General features: G+C 39.2%; 1 protein-coding gene across 6 annotated transcripts in view; it reads right to left on the reverse strand.

The window, feature by feature from the left end:
• Positions 1 to 1,993: 1,993 nt before the first annotated feature.
• The window catches only part of NT5C3A (5'-nucleotidase, cytosolic IIIA), a 32,571-nt gene continuing 17,045 nt past the window's right edge, over positions 1,994 to 17,519 (reverse strand). For 4 of the 6 annotated variants that reach the window (XM_069859839.1, XM_069859840.1, XM_069859841.1 and 1 more), the window contains 8 exons: positions 7,529 to 7,627; positions 7,026 to 7,095; positions 6,277 to 6,323; positions 5,809 to 5,894; positions 5,465 to 5,554; positions 3,999 to 4,161; positions 3,330 to 3,530; positions 1,994 to 2,612 (listed from right to left, as the gene is read on the reverse strand). In XM_069859839.1, coding sequence (XP_069715940.1) covers positions 2,511 to 2,612; positions 3,330 to 3,530; positions 3,999 to 4,161; positions 5,465 to 5,554; positions 5,809 to 5,894; positions 6,277 to 6,323; positions 7,026 to 7,095; positions 7,529 to 7,627 — 858 coding nt within the window. In that variant the 3' untranslated portion in view covers positions 1,994 to 2,510. Of the gene's footprint in view, positions 2,613 to 3,329; positions 3,531 to 3,998; positions 4,162 to 5,464; positions 5,555 to 5,808; positions 5,895 to 6,276; positions 6,324 to 7,025; positions 7,096 to 7,528; positions 7,628 to 15,532; positions 15,624 to 17,519 lie in introns of all 6 variants that reach the window. The other 2 variants (XM_069859842.1, XM_069859843.1) reach the window with 2 other exon arrangements.

Here is a 17,519-nt window from a genome sequence, read left to right on the forward strand (position 1 = left end):
TTCTGTGACAACTTGTACAGAGCTGCTATTGCTGGCTGCTCCAAGGGGATCTGCTACACCCCAACCTGCTGCCCTTCCCTGTGACTCCTTCTACCCTGCACCTTCCAGAGCTGCAGCACCTGCCCTGCTCAGCCTCACTGCCGCAAGCCCTTCTCACCTTCAGTCTGTTCTGTGCCATGTCTCCCACTCCCGCCAGTCACACAGCCGCGATGCGCTGCTGGGCACTTGATGTGTGAGTGTGTGCATCTACGAGGCAGAGGGTGAATAGCAGCTCTTGCTCCTGCTGACTCAGCAGCTGTCACTGCTGTATTTAAGCTCTCCCTGTCTTCCAGCTTTGGCTGACAGGCTTTTGGCACGCCGACGCCGAGGCAGCTGCTGCCCCCATCTCCTCCTGTCACTCGCACTGCCAGGGCGCTTTCAGATCTCCCAGCCTGCCACTGCCCGAGTCAGGACTTTCAAACAGAAAGGCAGCCAAAACGCTGTGCTCTCTTCAGTCATCTTATGGTTTAAGCGGTTTTCTGCTCAAATGGGTGGTTACTAAGGCTTCCACTTCTGGGGATCAAGCTGCCGCTGTGCCAGAAGTAGGGAATTACATGACCGTAGATTGTATAAAAGGAGGACATCATCCCTCAAGCAGTCTTTGCCTGTTAAGATGCAGGCTGGAATTTCTGCCAGGTCCTTGTGCTCAGCAGTTCCCTGCTGGCGCACCGGGTGCAACGTGATTATGAAACAGCACTCACACTGCCTTGGATTGTGCTCTGAGCCTCTGCCGTGCACTTGGAAGTATGGGGATGGTTGAATTTGTTTACTGCAGAGGACGTGGAGGTGGGGCATGGAAACTAACCCCCCATCTTGCCTTCCTGGAAAAGTTCCAGTAGGTGTGGTAACAGATGCAAGTCTGCTGATTTGGAAGAAAATATGACTGGTGCTACCGAGTCAGAATTTAGGTAAGGGACCGCTGCCCTGGACAGGGAAGAGGCCATTCCTTCAGTTGTGCATTACTTGCTGGCAGGAGAGAATGCAGAGCTAGGCTCTCCCATAGCTTTATTACAATTCCTCGGGGAATGGAAGACACAGTTCCTGCTGTGTATAAAAGAAAGTAAAGGGGAACAGGGATGTTAGGGAAGTTGTATGATTGCCTCTATTTTATTAATGAATAGAGCTAATATATCTGAGACCTCTTAGGACCAGGGTCACATCACCATCTTTAACTCCTCCAGCAGTGTTATCAGAGTAAGCTTCTAAAGCTGCAGCTGTATTCAGCTGTACCATTCTGTACGTGATGCTGAGAGGTAATGTGTTCAGTACAAGGGAAATACTTCCTGAAGATGCAGTAGATGTTTAAAGAGTGGTCGTGCATAATGAAGCTAGAACTGGACCAGGCTGCCTGGGAAGTGGCTGAGTCACCATCCCTGGAGGCATCTAAAAGACGATATGGTTTAGTAGTGGGTAGGTATGGTCAGACTCTGTTATCTCAAGCATCTTTTCCAACCAAACAATTCTATGATTCTAAAGAGCTAGATGCTATATTGATACTTGTGCTTGCAGTCCACATAGAGAGGGAATGTGACCTAAATCCAGTCTGGAGAAGTTCTCTAAGTGCTTCTGAGGCATGGAGCTGGTAGCAAGAAAACTTGATTTTGTGAGATGGCTAAGTCAGCTTTTTAAATCCAAGATTAAGATCTAGCTTTGTTTTGGTTTTCTATGCCTGAAGCAGCGCACTGAGAACTCCATGAGAAATTATTTTAGATAAGCCATGCTGAATTTGATGTGAAACAGCAGGCGAGAAGTGGAATAGTGCACAAAATAAGATTTGAAAAGGGACTGAATTTATGGCTGTGTAATACTAGCTTGTGAAAATCTGTCATTACGAAGATGAAAAACTTTAACTCAGATGTACAAACCTAAAACATTCTTCCCATTCCAAGGAGGATAAACACAGGATATTTTGTAATGATACTAGGATCTATTAAGAAGAAACACTTTGCTTGAATTGGGTGAATAAAGCATTTTTACTGAAGAAAAATATATGTATGAAAAACTTGTGTGAAACTCTGTAGTATCTGTGTAAGATCCTTCAAAGTACAGCTGAGAGTGAAGTATCTCCTTTGAAAGAAGTGGTAACACAAATATGCACACTGGTTATTCACAGAACGTTTACATCTTCAATTTTACAAAATAGCCATGTTTTCTAAAATGCTCTTCAGAAATGCCCAGTTAAAAGACAGTGAACCATAGTATCTCATGAGCAACAGTTTATCACATTTACAAATCCAATTTAAATCTAGTTACAACAGGAGTGTGAGACAATAAAGAACAGCATAAGAGCAGTAAAAGGAGCTTCTAGTTGACAATGGATACCATGTGTATTTGAAAACACCAAAATGAAGACAAAAGTTTTTAATTAAATTAAAGTTCTGTAAATGAGTAATAAAACACATCTCGGATAGCACGTGTGCTCTTCTGTTCAGTTGCCTTTTAGAAGGAATGGAGTGCCTCAAGACTGCAATTTACAGGATTTTCTGTAGGATAGAGTTGGCCACTTCCAGGGATTCATCTTTCACCAAGACAATATCGTAAGAGTCCATGTATTTTTCCAAAAGCTCATCTACCTGATTGCAAGAGGGATAAAGACAAAGACCCACTTAGTTTTGAAATTAGTTACTGAAAGATGTTTTGTCATTAAAATATTGCCCAGTCTTTCTGCCAAATTCAGGGAACGAGCCATGCAAATATGTATTGCTCCTAGGAGTGAATTTCACAGGATGACAGAGCAGGAGTAGCCTGATGTAACTGTGTGTACATTCCAGGACATAATAGCTCACTTTTATTCCAGGATCTTGCACACAGAGATACTGAAAGGAAAACTACTGCCTCAGCTTCCTGAAAGGCAGAGAGAAATAGAAAACTCAAGTTTGGATTCTCCTGAATCCAAACAGACTTACATTATAACTTCTCAAAACCAAAAAAGAGGCACTGCCTAAATTTGTTGTTTGGAGGATTATAGTTTTGTTCAATTATCAATCCAGTATAGACAGGGAGGTGTCACAGGAATTTAAGAGAATTAATTTCTCTAGCCTCTGAATCTTCTCAACAAAATAACTTTTCAGAAGTAGTTCAGTACAAATACCAAAGCAATTTACATTTGTGTTTTCATAGCTCACAGGTTAGAAAACAAACTTCCAGGCAATAAATAAATAAAACATGTTTTGAATCACAAAATAGACATGGGCCAAACACTTGGTTTGGTATCTGAAGCTTATTATAATGAGCCTGTTACTAGCCTACAGTATTTCACTCAACATTCACAAGGTTATGAGGCTACTTACTTTATCATTGAGATAGCCGATCTTAAGAATGTGTTCAACATTTGCTACTCCATCTGCCATACTCAAATCTCCTTGGGAATCACCCAGCAGGATGATATTACTGTTGTCTTTTAGTTGCTTGAAGTACTCTGTATTCTTCAAGGCACCGTCATGTTTGTTGTAAACATGAATCAATTCTCCTTTAAATCCTTTTAATATTCCCTATTAAAAAAACCAAACAACAACCCACTGGAGTTATTTCTGCTATCATAAAGGCAAAGCAGAATCTAAAATGGAACAGGTAATATTACTTTTGAACTAACATTGAACTATGTAATCTCTAATGACCATCACAATAAATTACTATTAAATAGCATAATGACTGTTACAGCATCATTAAGACAAAACAGACAGTGATTCTCCCTGCTTGGAGAGGCAGTATGCATGAGTGTGAGGTTGTCCTTTAAGGAAATGAATGGTATCTGAGTCACATCAAGCTAACAGTGTTAGAACTGTTATCCTCTTTTTTTGGCCTGGGGGAGCGCCGAGTATGCACTTCGCATTTTCTATGTGGCAGGGCAGACTGCTACATCTGTTGCATTAAAATTTTCATCTTGTAGGTGTATATATTAACAGCTACTGAACTCCCAGACAGTCATGTTTGATAAGAATGTGTTATTTCATACGTACATTTTCATCAAAATCCATGAAATTGGAAACCACTTTGACATTAGAATGGTAGACCCCAGCCTGGTGGATGACTTCCTCAAGAATGTCCCCAATCCCAGCAGAAAATATGAACACGGGGATATTATGTTCACTGAGCTTATCAAAGAAGTTCTCATATCCTTCTCTGCAACACAGAATGTAAATACACATCAAATCTCAAATAAAGAAATCCAAGAAACATCTGAGTTTTCAGAAGACATTCACGTCATCTTTGGAAAAGATTATTAATTTTCCCTGAGCATTTCCCTTTATTTCCTTTGCATCACCTTTTCATGTCAGCAGGAGCCATTAACCTAACACAAGGAATGTGGTTTTAGCAAGAAACTGCTGCATCAAGCTATTTGGTCTTGGTCTGTATAATTTTTTCCCTAGAAATATCTAATAATATGTTAAAGGTTGAAAAACACTTTTGCATTCTGCAAACACCCCAGAACAAGCAAGCAATGAATAGAACTCTAACTACTATCAGGCTGTACATTTCCTTTCAATCTTCCTTGATTAAACATTTGACTTTCTATATGGTTATTAACATAAACAAAATTCTGTGTTGTTTTTAAATGCTGAAAACATTTATTATCACTCTTTCCTGAAAGTTTTTTAGTTTTCAATGCCCACTTAAAATTATGTACAGTATTCCAGGAACAAGATAATATTATCCCTACACTTTCTATGCACAGACATTGGTAGAATTTCACATTCTTAAAAAAAAATTCTTATTATGAAAGCTTTTAAAGGAATTTTAGCCTGTGAATTAAGATTCAACCCACATGGACTTAGGCTATCAAACAGGCAGAGATGGTGTGCTCGTCTGTTTTGCAAAAGATAAGAATTTAGTCAGTATGATAAACAACTGCTTCCTCGAGTGAAGTTCTAACATCCTGTTTCAGTAGTCCATAATTTACAGTCCGTTTTGGAGACCTTGAAATGTGCTGTGGCTCTCTTCTCTTTTAAAGTAAGAATTCTGCTAGCTTTTAAACTCACCTTCAGCTGGAGAGGAAGAACAATATTTAATACAACATATGAAACATATTCCTGAAGTCGCTGCATTTTTCTCTCTGATAAAACTAAAACAGGGAATGTTTTTCAAAGGAACAAAGTTGAACTCTATGTTCCCGTTAAAAAAACAAAAAAGAGATACCCGTGGAATTTCAAGAGTATAAAAGCCTACAGAAATGAAGCTTGTAGAGAGGGGACTGAAAAAAAAAAATTTCAGACCTCTAGTTTATACAGTATGTTCACTGAAGGCATTTAGCTACAACATATCAGTAAAGTGGGAGCAAGATTCCAAGTTCCAAAATTAAGGTGTCACATTCTCAGGAGTGTGGGCTTTATTTTTTCTTCCCCCTTTTCTCTTCTCTCCCTTGCCACCATTAAGAATCTACAGGAAATGCTCTAAAACAGTGTCGTTCAAATTGAAAGGAACTCACTTCAGCATAACATCAGATTCCCTCACAATTTCAGCAAACTTATCCTTTTGTAAGCCTTGTTCAATGAGTAGCGCATGAGATTTATTGTACCTAAAATGTAAACAAAAAATGGGTTGAAATCGACATATTGAGATTCACCTTTCATTAAATCTCATGTTGAAAAGCATCCTATATGGTTAAATCTTTATCATTCAAGTTAACAGCAAAGCAAAAACTGTTGCTGCACAACACTCAAAAAGATAAATTAATGCATGAACTAAATGCGAATTACTGCCATTTGTTTGCTTTAAAAAACGTATTAAATCTAAGTTTAGTACAGTTTGAAGACGGGAGGTGTCTCTTACCATTCTACCATATATGGATATTTTTCTTCAATAGTGAGAGCTGGATCAATTTCAATTGCATAATAGGTTTCTTTCAGCTGCAATAACTGAAGGGAAAAAACGACCAGATGTTTAATGTATTTTTAGAAAATAACACTTGGTATTTGATCTGACCAATCACAATAACTTTCTTCATTCTGATTACATTACTTAGATAAAATGGAATTTGAAATACTCTTTGAACAAAGAGTTAGCTTGTAAAAAAATCTAAGAAAAGTGGATGCTGTTAAACTGAACTATGTGCTACTATCAACAATACAAACATTTCTGTTCACTTCTACTAGTGATGGGATGTCTTCCAGTCAGTAAGAAAGCTCAGAGAGCTTTAAGGATCTCAAAGCATCCCATATCACGGTTTTGTGTAGTTCAACACACAGCACAGCCATGTGTCTGTACAATAAACCAACAGCAAGTAGATTTTCTATTTACCTTTTTCCGACATTCCTCTGTGATGAGCTTGGAGTTATCAATGATGTCTGGGGGGGGGGTGAGAAAAAAGTGTTAAACAGGATGGTATATTTCTTTTACTTTGCTCTACAACACAGTAAATGGTATAGATGACAATATTTGATGATATACCATTGTGTTTCCACAGAACTTTTCTTACCAGCAGCCAGTAAAAAGCAGGTTTTGCTTCATAAGCATGAAGGTTTATTACTGTCCTCCTCATCTCTGAATTAAAAGGGCAATTACAAGCTCTCTTATCTGTTTCTTGAGATCTAACTGCTTAACTAATGTCTAACTAATTCAGCATTCCCACTTCATTAGTAGATGGTTTCTCTTTGTACTAAAAGGCTACAAGTCAAAAATACCAAGAATTTGAAGGAGTTTACTGTCTAGTTCTTGTAGGTCTCAGAACTACTATAGGCTCTTAACAAATAAAAGTCAACTCTACCATATGTAGCCACTAATATCTTATAGTTCAGAACTTAATGTTTCAGTTATGAGTGATGACTTATTTGATTTTAATTCACAAAGACTGTAATTAAAATATATATACATAAAAACACATATAATGACAGTCACTAGAATACTTCTTCATTAGGATGTACAGGTTAGGTGACAAGTCAATCTAAATCTCACATGTTAGGTAATAAATTGCATAGAAAATTTAAATCTAGGAAAAATTAAAAGGAGCAAACAAACCAATCTGTATTTAAAAAAAAATAAGTACTCACTATGACAAGTTGGACATCTTTTTCCATTGTAGGAAAATCTACTTAATGTCATATCAAAATCTGTAATAATCTATTTAAGGAAAGAAAAAGCAAAACTGTCTTACAACATGGAGGGACAAAATAAAGAATGGCTAGAAATTCTGAATGATCAACAATAATTGCTGCTGAGTAGCGTATGTGTCACAGAAATCTCCCTATTTTATCCAACTATTGTAACGTAAGAATATATTTTTTCTAACAAAACTGTTTTTCTAATTCCATTGGTCAGACTATTTCCTGAAATTACTAAGCTTATATGTTTATATCTTTTACTCAACTAGTGTCTGGCTGAATTACAGTTGAATCAACAAGGCCTATTAAAGGAGTTAACAGATTTTTTAAGGTTTGCAGATTTCTTGAAGACTGACTTCTGTTATGTATACATATTCTTAACTTTTTTTGGCACAGAGCAACAATCATGATTGCTTTCATTCCAAAACGGTTACACATTCTACTATCTTTACCTGAAGTTTGGCAGCTCCACCTTTGATGAGGCCACAAATAATCTCCTCTACTCTGCCTGGGTCCTTAATATGGACAGTCTTCTTCTGAAATTCTGGCATCTGTGAAGAGTAAGAACAAAGACAGAAATATACTTACACAGGAAAACTTACTAGATAATACCTGCTATCCATCAGATCGGAAGCTCTGCATCTATAAACAGTTTAATGCGACAGGACAAGACAGGAAGTTAAGAGTAAGAAGCAACGGAAAACACTCTGGATGTATTAACTGACGATGACTACACACAGTTCTCTTTGCTTTCAGTATCTAGTTTAATTTCATTTACTAATATCAAATTATTAACAAAGCTGACACAGAAAAGATAAGTGTTTGTAGGAAATAAAGGAGATTTATATAAACAGGACATGGGATTTATTTGTGGTTCAGGTATGTCACTAGGAGATGGTTAACCTTAAAACTAGCTCTTTGCACAACTGGTATGCCCTTAAAAATTCAGCACAGGAGAAGACAGGCTGCTTTTAGCCACCTGTTGTTTTGCTGAGAATGTTGCATGTGTCAACAGGATACTCTACTACAAGACTGTACAGTAATTCCTGCTGCCTAGCCAGTGCATCAATAGTTTTCCATTACCTACTTTACTGCACACTTTTGAAATAACACTTGCTGTCACACCACATGCTCCTTTTGCATGAAGAATAACTACTGAATATTATGACAAATGCTGAATTTGGTAAAAAAGAAAACAAAATGACAAATCCCTTATCTTTCCCAAAACAATACACTCCTTCCCAAGTCTTTGCTTACTCTAGAAGTTTCTCTTCAATCTTACAGAAACATTAAAATTAATACTTATTGACAGAAATTTTCCAAATTAGTATGTATCTCCTTCTTTTATAGTTATGTCCAGCTCCGGAGCAGGGAAAAGCAAAATACAGACCTGTCAGAGTGGGTCCAGAGGGGGGCCACAAAAATCATCAGAGAGATGGAACATCTCTCCTATGAGGAAAGGCTGAGACAGCTGAGGTTGTTCTGCCTGGAGAAGAGAAGGCTCCAGGGAGACCTTATTGTGGTCTTTCTGTACTTAAAGGGGGCCTCAAAGAATGATGGGGACAAACTATCAGCACAGCTTGCTGCAATGGGAAAGGGGATAATGATTTTAAACTAAAAGAGGGTAGATTTAGATTACAAATAAGGAAGAAATTTTTTTACAGTGAGGGTGGTGAAACATTGGAACAGGTTGCCCAGAGAGATGTTAGAGGCCCCATTCCTGGAAATATTCAAGGCCAGGCTGGATGGGGCCCTGAGCAACATGATCTAGTGGAAGACGTCCCTGCTCACTGCAAGAGGGCTGGACTACATGATCTGTCAAGGTCCCTTCCAACCCAAAGCATTCTATGATTCTATGTATGGACTTTTTCTAGAGCAAATGCCTCAGAAATTTACCATCTGTCTACATGGGCATTTAGGAGAAGTAAATTTTATTTTTTGTATACAGAACTTCAGAGATGATGAAATGCTAGGAATTACATTTCACATTCTGATCATTCATTTTTCCTCTTCTTATATGTAGCAAGCAATCTTTGCTGTAATAAACTAATCTAAAAAAAAAGGCAGCTTCTATTTCTGGATACGCTCCTAGAACCAGAGTTCTCATACCACCAATTGTTAAAAAGTCACACAACACTCTTTTCTTCCTGCTCTTGATGCTACTCAGCCTTTTGTTTATTAGCAACAACGGTGTTGCAGTCAAACTGCAATTAAGTTTTCATCTGAGACATTTTAAAGTCTTGCAAAGACATGTTGTTGTAATGGAAAAGATACAGGGAAAAGAAGGAGCTAGAAGTACCTTTAAATATCATCTCTAGTCCACTCTGCCCTCAGGGAAGAACAAACTATTACAGCTACATTATTCTTCAGGGAGGGACTTCAGAACCCTGGGAAGAATGGTGAAGGGCTCCGGGGTACAAGTAGCGTTTACCTCCACCATTCCAACAACAAGGAATGAAGAGGGAGAGAGCAAGAAAAATCAGTCAATTAATACCTGCCTCCAAACCCGGTGTGAGGAGCAAACTTTTGGGTTCTTTGATCATGGACTGGCCTACACACCTCCAGGCTTCCTTACCAGGGATGGGACACACTTGTCCCCTAGGGGTACAAAAATTCTGACCAAAAATCTGGCAGGGCTCATTAACAGAGCTTTAAACTACACGTGAAGGGGGAAAGGGATGAAGCCAGGCTAGAGAGGAGTGAGCCTGGAAATGGCACTCCAGTGCCTGAGAGATGGTGTACTGCTGAGGACCTAGAATATATGAACTCAGAGAGAGTTGGGGTGAGTACATCTCGTGACAGAAATGATGTAATTGGCACTGATGGGTTGGATAATCCAAGGACCAGTCATTTGGGAATGAAGACTATTCTCTTTATGAAAGCTGAGGGATTAACAGCCCAACTGAAGTGCATCTACACCAATGCATGCAGCATGGGCAATAAACAGGAAGATTTGGAAGCTGTTGTAGGGCAAGGAGACTATGACACAGTTGCCATCACGGAAACGTGGTGGGATGACTCGCATAACTGGAGTGCTGCTATGGTGGGGTACTAACACTTCAGGCGGGACAGGAAAGGTAGGAGAGGTGGTGCGATCACCCTCTGTGTTAGAGAGTGCTTTGATACCATCGAGCTTGATTATGGTGATGACAGGATTGAGTGTCTGTGGGTAAAAATCATAAGAGCCCACAGGAAAGCAGATGTTGTGATGGGAGTCTGTTATAGACCATCTAGCCAAACAGAAGAAGCTGACGAGCTCTTCTACAAACATCTGGGAGGAGTCTCAAGCTCTTGTCTTTGTGGGAGACTTTCATCTACCAGATGTCTGCGGGAGGTACAATACAGCAGAAAGGAAGCAGTCTAGGAGGTTCCTAGAGTGTGTGGAAGACAACTTCCTCACACAGCTGGTGAGTGAACCAACAAGGGAAGGCACCCTCCTGGACCTGCTGTTCGTGAACAGAGAAGGCCTTATGGGAGATGTGATGGTTGGAGGACGACTGGGGCAAAGTGATCATGAGATGGTAGAATTCTCAGTTCTAGGTGAGGTGAGGAGGGGGGTTAGCAGAACAGCCACCTTAAAATTCCAGAAGGCAGACTTTGGACTGTCCAGAAGGCTGGTTGATAAAGTCCCATGAGAGACAGTCCTTAAGGGCAAGGGAGCCCAAGAGGGCTGGGTGCCCTTCTGGCCCAAGAAGGAAATTCGGGCAGCGCAGGAGCAAGTCATCCCCATGTGCCGGAAAATGAGCTGGCAGGGAAAAAATACAGCTTGGTTGAGCAGAGAGATCTGGGAGGACATCAAAAAGAACAGGAATGTCTATGAACTTTGGAAGAAGGGACAGGCATCTTGAGTGGACTACAGGGAAGAAGTGAGATCATGCAGCGGAAAAATCAGGAGGGCTAAAGCCCAACCAGAGCTCAGATTGGCCAGTTCTGTGAAAGATAATAAAAAATCTTTCTACAAATACATCAATAGTAAAAGGTGGACCAGGAAGACTATTCAGTCTTTATTGGATGCAAAGGGAACAACTGTGACAAAGGATGAAGACAAGGCTGAAGTACTTAATGCCTTCTTTGCCTCAGTCTTTAATAGTAAAGAAAGTTGTTCCCTATGTATACATCCCCAGGAGCTAGAGGAGTAGAACAAAGCTCCCATGATCCAAAAGGAGGTGGTTAGAGTCTTGCTTGGCCAATTAAACACTCACAAGTCTGTGGGGCTGGATGGTATCTACCTGAGGGTATTGAGGGCGCTGGTGGATGTGCTTGCCAAACCCCTTTCCATCATCTTCCAACAGTCCTGGAAGACTGGGGAAGTTCCACTGGACTGGAGGCTGGCTGATGTTATACCCATCTACAAGAAGGGTCGCAGGGAGGATCCAGGGAACTACAGGCCTGTCAGTCTGACCTCAGTGCTTGGGGAAGTCATGGAACAGGTGATCTTGAGTGCTATCATGAAGCACATGCAAGAGAACCGGGTGATCAGGCCCAGTCAACAGGGGTTCACGCAAGGCAGGTCTTGCCAAACTAACCTGATCGCCTTCTATGAGAAAGTGGCCTGCCTACTGGACGAGGGAAAGGCTGTGGATGTGGTCTTCTTGGATTTCAGTAAAGCCTTTGACACAGTTTCTCACAGCATTCTGCTTGAGAAACTGTCAGCCTCTGGGCTGGACAGGCGCACACTCTCCTGGGTGGAAAACTGGTTGGATGGCAGGGCCCAGAGAGTGGTGGGAAATGGAGTTAAATCCAGCTGGAGGCCAGCGACAAGTGGGGTTCCCCACGGTTCAGTGCTGGGTCCAGTCCTGTTCAGTGTCTTTATCAATGACCTGGATGAAGGCATCGAGTGCACCCTTAGCAAGTTTGCGGACGACACTAAGCTGGGTGGAAGATTGTATCTGCTGGAGGGTAGGGAGGCTCTGCAAAGGGATCTGAACAGGCTGGACTGCTGGGCTGAGACCAGCGGGATGAGGTTTAACAAGGTCAAATGCCGGGTCCTGCACTTGGGGCACAACAACCCTATGCAGTGCTACAGACTAGGAGAAGTCTGTCTAGAAAGCTGCCTGGAGGAGAGGGACCTGGGTGTTGGTTGACAGCCGACTGAACATGAGCCAGCAGTGTGCCCAGGTGGCCAAGAAGGCCAATGGCATCTTGGCTTGGATCAGAAACGGTGTGACCAGCAGGTCCAGGGAGGTTATTCTCCCTCTGTACTCGGCACTGGTGAGACCGCTGCTCGAATCCTGTGTTCAGTTCTGGGCCCCTCACCCCAAGAAGGATGTTGAGGCTCTGGAGTGAGTCCAGAGAAGAGCAACGAAGCTGGTGAGGGGGCTGGAGAACAGGCCTTACGAGGAGCGGCTGAGAGAGCTGGGGTTGTTTAGCCTGGAGAAGAGGAGGCTGAGGGGAGACCTCAGTGTCACTGGGCACTGGCAGAGGCTGCCCAGGGAGGTGGTTGAGTCACCATCCCTGGAGGTATTTAAAAGACAGGTAGATATGGTGCTCAGGGATATGGTTTAGTGGCAGATAGGAATGGTTGGACTCAATGTTCCAAGAGGTCTTTTCCAACGTGGTGATTGCATGATTCTTGACAGGTACTTGCCTAACTGATTCTTCAAAACCACCACTCACATAGTCCTCATTTTCCTCAACCACGCATTTTAGTTCTCAACTGTCTCTATGTTCAGAAAAAGTTGCTTAATCTCTATTTAACCTCCCTTACTGTAATTTTAGGTCACTGAATCTCCTTCCAGAACTAAATAATCCCAGTTTCTTCATTTTCCTTTTGTACAGTACAATTTCCTAACCTTTTGACAATTCGTGATGTTGTCCTGTCCCATCCATTTGAGCCATATTTTTCTTGAAACACAGCATCCATAACTGTGGGTATAACCTTTCTGCTCTACTCTGTTCAGGCCTCAGCTTAAGAGCTGCTGTAGCCCATGTCTTCAGATATTTTTGCATACGAATTTGAATATGCTTACTTTGCTAGAAGTAACATGGTGATAACAATTCAAATGCAGTTGGTTATGATCAAATATTCTTCAATATTACTCATAAGCAGAAACTAGTAGTTGCAAAATGTGCTAAATTTTTCATTTAGTCTTGCTGAATTGCATCTTTTCTTCCACATCAGTGCTCCTATTTTTCAATGTAACGAATAATTATAACTCCCACTATGCTTACTTCTGCTTTCTGGCTGATATCCTCAAAGACACTAATAAAAAAAGAAATCAGAAATACTTCTAAAACCCTAATCTTGAGCCTTTGCTAATCTTCCAAGGATTTCCACCCATTGAAAAAAATTCACCAGAGTATCTTGCAAAAAATTCTTAAGTCATGACAGGCTATTTACTACTTCTTTGCTTTGTAAGTCTCATAAAGAAACAAACTAGATTCATTTCACTTAGTTTTGAAGATTTAAAGTTTTCCTTTGCTATCCTGTGGCAAAGACATTTTCTGTAAAAGTGGTACCTCCTAAACCAAGATAGTTGTTCTCTGTGTGGCTGCAGTGCCTCACTACTTTTATTAGCAAAGCAAATTTAAAAAAAAAGATATATTAAGATTGGCTTCCAGTTATCAGATGCACCAAGCCAATGAGTGTTAAAATTCCTGAAAATTATTCATTAAAGAATTCCCTAGTCTTTTGCAAAACATATTTACAAAGCATTTATAGATATTTATTCACAATTATCAGCAGAACTAGCTTCACAAAATAAAATTTGAACAATTTGCTGCTCTTTAAAGGGATTTTATTGTATTTCTTTTGTGTGTTATACAGTGATGGTGAACAAAAGTAACATTACTACTTGTTTGGTGTGTATACAGCATTTTTTCTCTATAATGAAAGTAAAAGCAATTTGATTCTGTTTTGCTTTTTTTTTTTCCACTGTAAATTGACTAATATAATTCCTTTGACTTTCAGTAAGCAAATTATATACGTGTTTTTAGACTTGGAATGCAAATAAAAATGGTGAAATCCAAATGCATGCTTTTGTAAGAAATAATTCAAACATTATTTGGTTTACTTGGATGCTAAGCAACAGACTTCTTAATATAACTGATTTAAACAGAACAGATGTTGTGGGAGATGGAAGAGATCAGTGGGAGAAACTATGAGTAAAGCTGGATTGCTTGCTACTGTTCTATTTCAGAATGAGGCCTTTGGTAAGACAGCCCAAGGAAAAACCTCCGTTGTAAACACTTCAGTAGATGATGTTAAACAAGACATTGCCTAAGATTTTAAGTATGATGAAAGCTTCCTGCTTTGATGTTGTAAGCTGATACTCTTATTCACAATCAGTTTTAAAGTTCATTTTTTTCTAATACACCTTTCATTTTTACACAATTTCAACACAAGTTGACTAAAGAGTACTTAATTTAGAGGGGGTAAAAAAGGGTATTCTGCAATGAGTATAAGCCAGACTATTTCAATCTCACATGCACTTTCATAGGCAAAACCAAATCTTCATTATGGATATGGCATCTGATGAAGCCTTAGACAAATATAGTCAGTTGACACAGCCACTGTCCCCATCACTAATTCCTTGTATTCACATTTGGAACTGATCATTAAGTAGCAATTCTTTTATTTAGGTTTTATCATGATTAAGTTAGAAGCAAATGAAACTGTCTAATAAGCAGTCCACCAGTGTTCTGGCAAACAGTCACCTTCATTTTCTTACACTTCTGCCCAGTTTAGCTGTCATTTTTTTGCTACTTATTTGTCATTGTTCAGAGCTGAAAGAGACAAGCAGATTCAAGTTGGAAAGAGCAGATAAGACAAATGAAAGAATAAAGAGTGAAAAAACGCTAATAAGAAAAGTTCAGTCAATTTGATAAAATTTATGTTTCTATTACTTGTTTAAGAAAGCTCTAAGGGTCAAATCAGTATACACAAAAGATAGAAAATTCTGATCCTTGAGTTGATGGGAAGAATAAGTATGGAGAGACAGCCAAACCAAAATCTCTGTAACACCTAAAACAAGCAAGAAAACTTTTCAGAGCAAGGAGCTTCTATATACAGAACTAAAACTATATAAGCATAGGAAAGGGAATTAATATTTCATTATGACGTCTGAAATAAATCATATTGAATCAGTTAAATGCTCTTATTTTTTCTGTCTTTTAATAGAAGTGTGAGAAGAGTTCTGCTTTCTTACCACGGACATCTATGTGTTACTGAAGGCTGGTCTCCCTTCTAAAAACACATGTTAAATGATGACAACTCCCAAAGGTAATTAGTGTCTGGTGTATACACTGGCCACAAATACATTTAAGTTTCTAGTCTCTGACGTTTTTAAAGAGACTTCAAAGAGAAGCAAGAAGAACAAAACTGAAACAGATTGTTTTAAAGGTTGAGCTTAATTGGTTTTATGAAAAGGAAAAAAATAGCTGCTTGTTTGTGATAGCAAGTAAATGGAATAAGGATGTAGCAAATTCTTTTGCAGCTAACAATGATATAGTCATACCTTGATGAATGAACAGTAATGGATTCACGCAGGTTTGGAAATTCCCCAGTCCTACAAACCACAGAATGGGTCATTTACAACAAGGATAGTTCTGAAAATTACAAGACTATTTAGTACATGAGACACGCATCTGTGTAGCTGAGTTAAATAAAGAGGAAAAGAATGGATTGAATTCTAGTTTTGGAATAAAGTCTCTTAAATACAAATGGATAGCAGGAATGCAAACAGAGCTGCTTTTATTTTGTATCTGGGTGCTGCTTATATATATTGTTTTCTTAGTATTTGAGACTGTGTGCCTAAGGCAATGCCACATCAGTTCGATTATAAAACAAGAATTAGTCATAATCACTAAAATGAAAGGCAGGTATCTAAGTGAATTCACAGCTGCTGTAGGAGGCATTTCCAATCAGCTATCGTAGGGAATTAATAACTGATTGTGTGGTCAAGCTGTAATGTCATAGTCTGGAGTTAAGATTATACTGAACTTCTGAATCCACTAAAGCATCTACTTCCCTACCCAGTAAAACAACAACGTTAGGAAACCTCATATAAAGGACAACTGTGGGACCTTTTGTTGTGATTTTAAGTTGGGAAGAATGCTGCTGAATGACTTGCTATCTCAACTACATGGAGATACAGCTCATTTCAGAGTCAAATCTGGTTACACAGCTTGAAATATTACTAGTAATAACTAAAAATATAAGAAGTTATCATCATGAGTCTGCTAAGTAATGCTTTGACATAAAAAAATGGGGCAAAATACTGGTATACTGATACCCTGTAAGCCTACACTACTTGGCAAACACAAAGTTTTCTTATTTTGCAAAGACTAATCTAGTATGAATGCCTCCCCAAAATCATTGCTAAGAAAACGCTACCCATTATGGCTGGATAAAATTTTAAGTGATCTTCTCTATAATTCTCAATGATTGATAGAGTGCTTTGTTAGGTGTCAGTAATTCTAAAGAACTGTTCTCGCAACTACAAATATATTAAAAAAATTCCACAAAATTTTGTGATAAGTGATATGACAATGAATAAGAACTAGCCATAATACTATTGACAGTATGTGAATTTCAATTATCACACAATTTCCTTTTTTATACTTTGCTGGTAAACCTGCCCTAGACTAGACTGGGTTCCAAACCTACTAACTTTTCTTAGAGAGGATACACAAGGGTGGGCTGACAAGGAGAGGGAACTATTAATGTTACTTCTGAACAAGCTAAAATGCAAAGGCATAAAATGTATTATTATTTGTAAATTGTATTTCTGGACTATGGTGACAGCTTCCATGTTAAAAGAGTATAAAGCAAGAATACATAAAATTTATTTTGGGAACTGCAGATGACCATATCCAAGGCCTGAGACTAGCTATCACATGTACTTACTTATGGACGTGTACCAAAAAAAGGTAGGGCATGGCATTAGTGATAGCTGTGACATATGATACCCTGGCAAGATACAGAAAATTGGTTTTGGTGTTCTTGGTGGCAGAAAGTAAGTTCGGTGAAATTATAAAGAAAAGGGGCACATTCCTTAACTTACATTTACATATCATTTTCCACTTTCATTTTGGTTTTGCTATTATTTCCGAACATTTCTTCCATCTATTTACTCTAGAAAACAAAGCTTATAAAACAATATTTTGAAAAGCATGCAAGCGTCTTTGTAACTTCTGCTGTTTGCCAACGTATGAGTTGCAAGGATTGGGGGAGCCATAACAAAAACCACAGAAAAAGAGTGTGTGTGTATATTCTCCTCCATCTGTGTGTGCTTATACATAGCTACATGTGTTCATATGCTCATACATGTATAAAGCATTGTCCTTAATTGAGATAATTTGAATTTTGGACCATAAGTGCAATCGAGGCTTTTTTTAGCAATCCCAGATGTTAGTGGACTCATCTTTTCGAGAGGAACATTAAAAGCTACTGGACAGGAGTGTAGTCACATCAGTAAGTCCATTACATGCAGCTAGTCAGAA

The sequence above is a fragment of the Phaenicophaeus curvirostris genome, chromosome 6 (assembly GCF_032191515.1).
Source record: "Phaenicophaeus curvirostris isolate KB17595 chromosome 6, BPBGC_Pcur_1.0, whole genome shotgun sequence".
Taxonomy (NCBI): domain Eukaryota; kingdom Metazoa; phylum Chordata; class Aves; order Cuculiformes; family Cuculidae; genus Phaenicophaeus; species Phaenicophaeus curvirostris.